This window comes from Fragaria vesca, linkage group LG2, assembly GCF_000184155.1.
Source record: "Fragaria vesca subsp. vesca linkage group LG2, FraVesHawaii_1.0, whole genome shotgun sequence".
Taxonomy (NCBI): domain Eukaryota; kingdom Viridiplantae; phylum Streptophyta; class Magnoliopsida; order Rosales; family Rosaceae; genus Fragaria; species Fragaria vesca.
The window spans coordinates 6976729-6977125 of record NC_020492.1 but is presented as its reverse complement, the minus strand read 5'-3'; the positions used below and the strand labels follow the sequence as shown (position 1 = coordinate 6977125).

Here is a 397-nt window from a genome sequence, read left to right as displayed (position 1 = left end):
AAAAAAAAAAAAAAAAAAACAAATTATAAATCAGACAGAGATGGAAGACAATGATCTATGAAGATTAATTGCATACTAATATATATTCAAGATGATTCGAATTTATAATGTTTATCAACAGCAATTGATACATCCCAAGTGCAACTCAGTCCCTTCGGGATCGTAACCAGGTCGCCGGCTCCGAACTCGACGAACTCCGATGATCCTTTCGGGTATGCCTTCACTCTTCCCTTGAGCAAGTAACACGTCTCCTCTGCATCAAACTTCAGCTGGTACTTCCCAGGAGAACAACCCCATCTGATAAAACACACCCTTAATTATATTATGATGAAGATGAACTCAGAGAAAAGGGGAGAGAGAGAGAGAGAGAGAGAGAGAGAGAGAGAGAGAGAGACTC

The 397-nt window shown here is 40.1% G+C and overlaps 1 protein-coding gene across 1 annotated transcript in view; it reads right to left on the bottom strand.

Moving 5' to 3' along the window:
* Positions 1 to 57: 57 nt before the first annotated feature.
* Positions 58 to 397, bottom strand: part of LOC101306871 — a 672-nt gene continuing 332 nt past the window's right edge. The window contains exon 2 of the mRNA XM_004289956.1: positions 58 to 297. Within this exon, the coding sequence (XP_004290004.1) occupies positions 87 to 297 (211 nt within the window). The 3' untranslated portion in view covers positions 58 to 86. The remainder of the gene's footprint in view (positions 298 to 397) is intronic.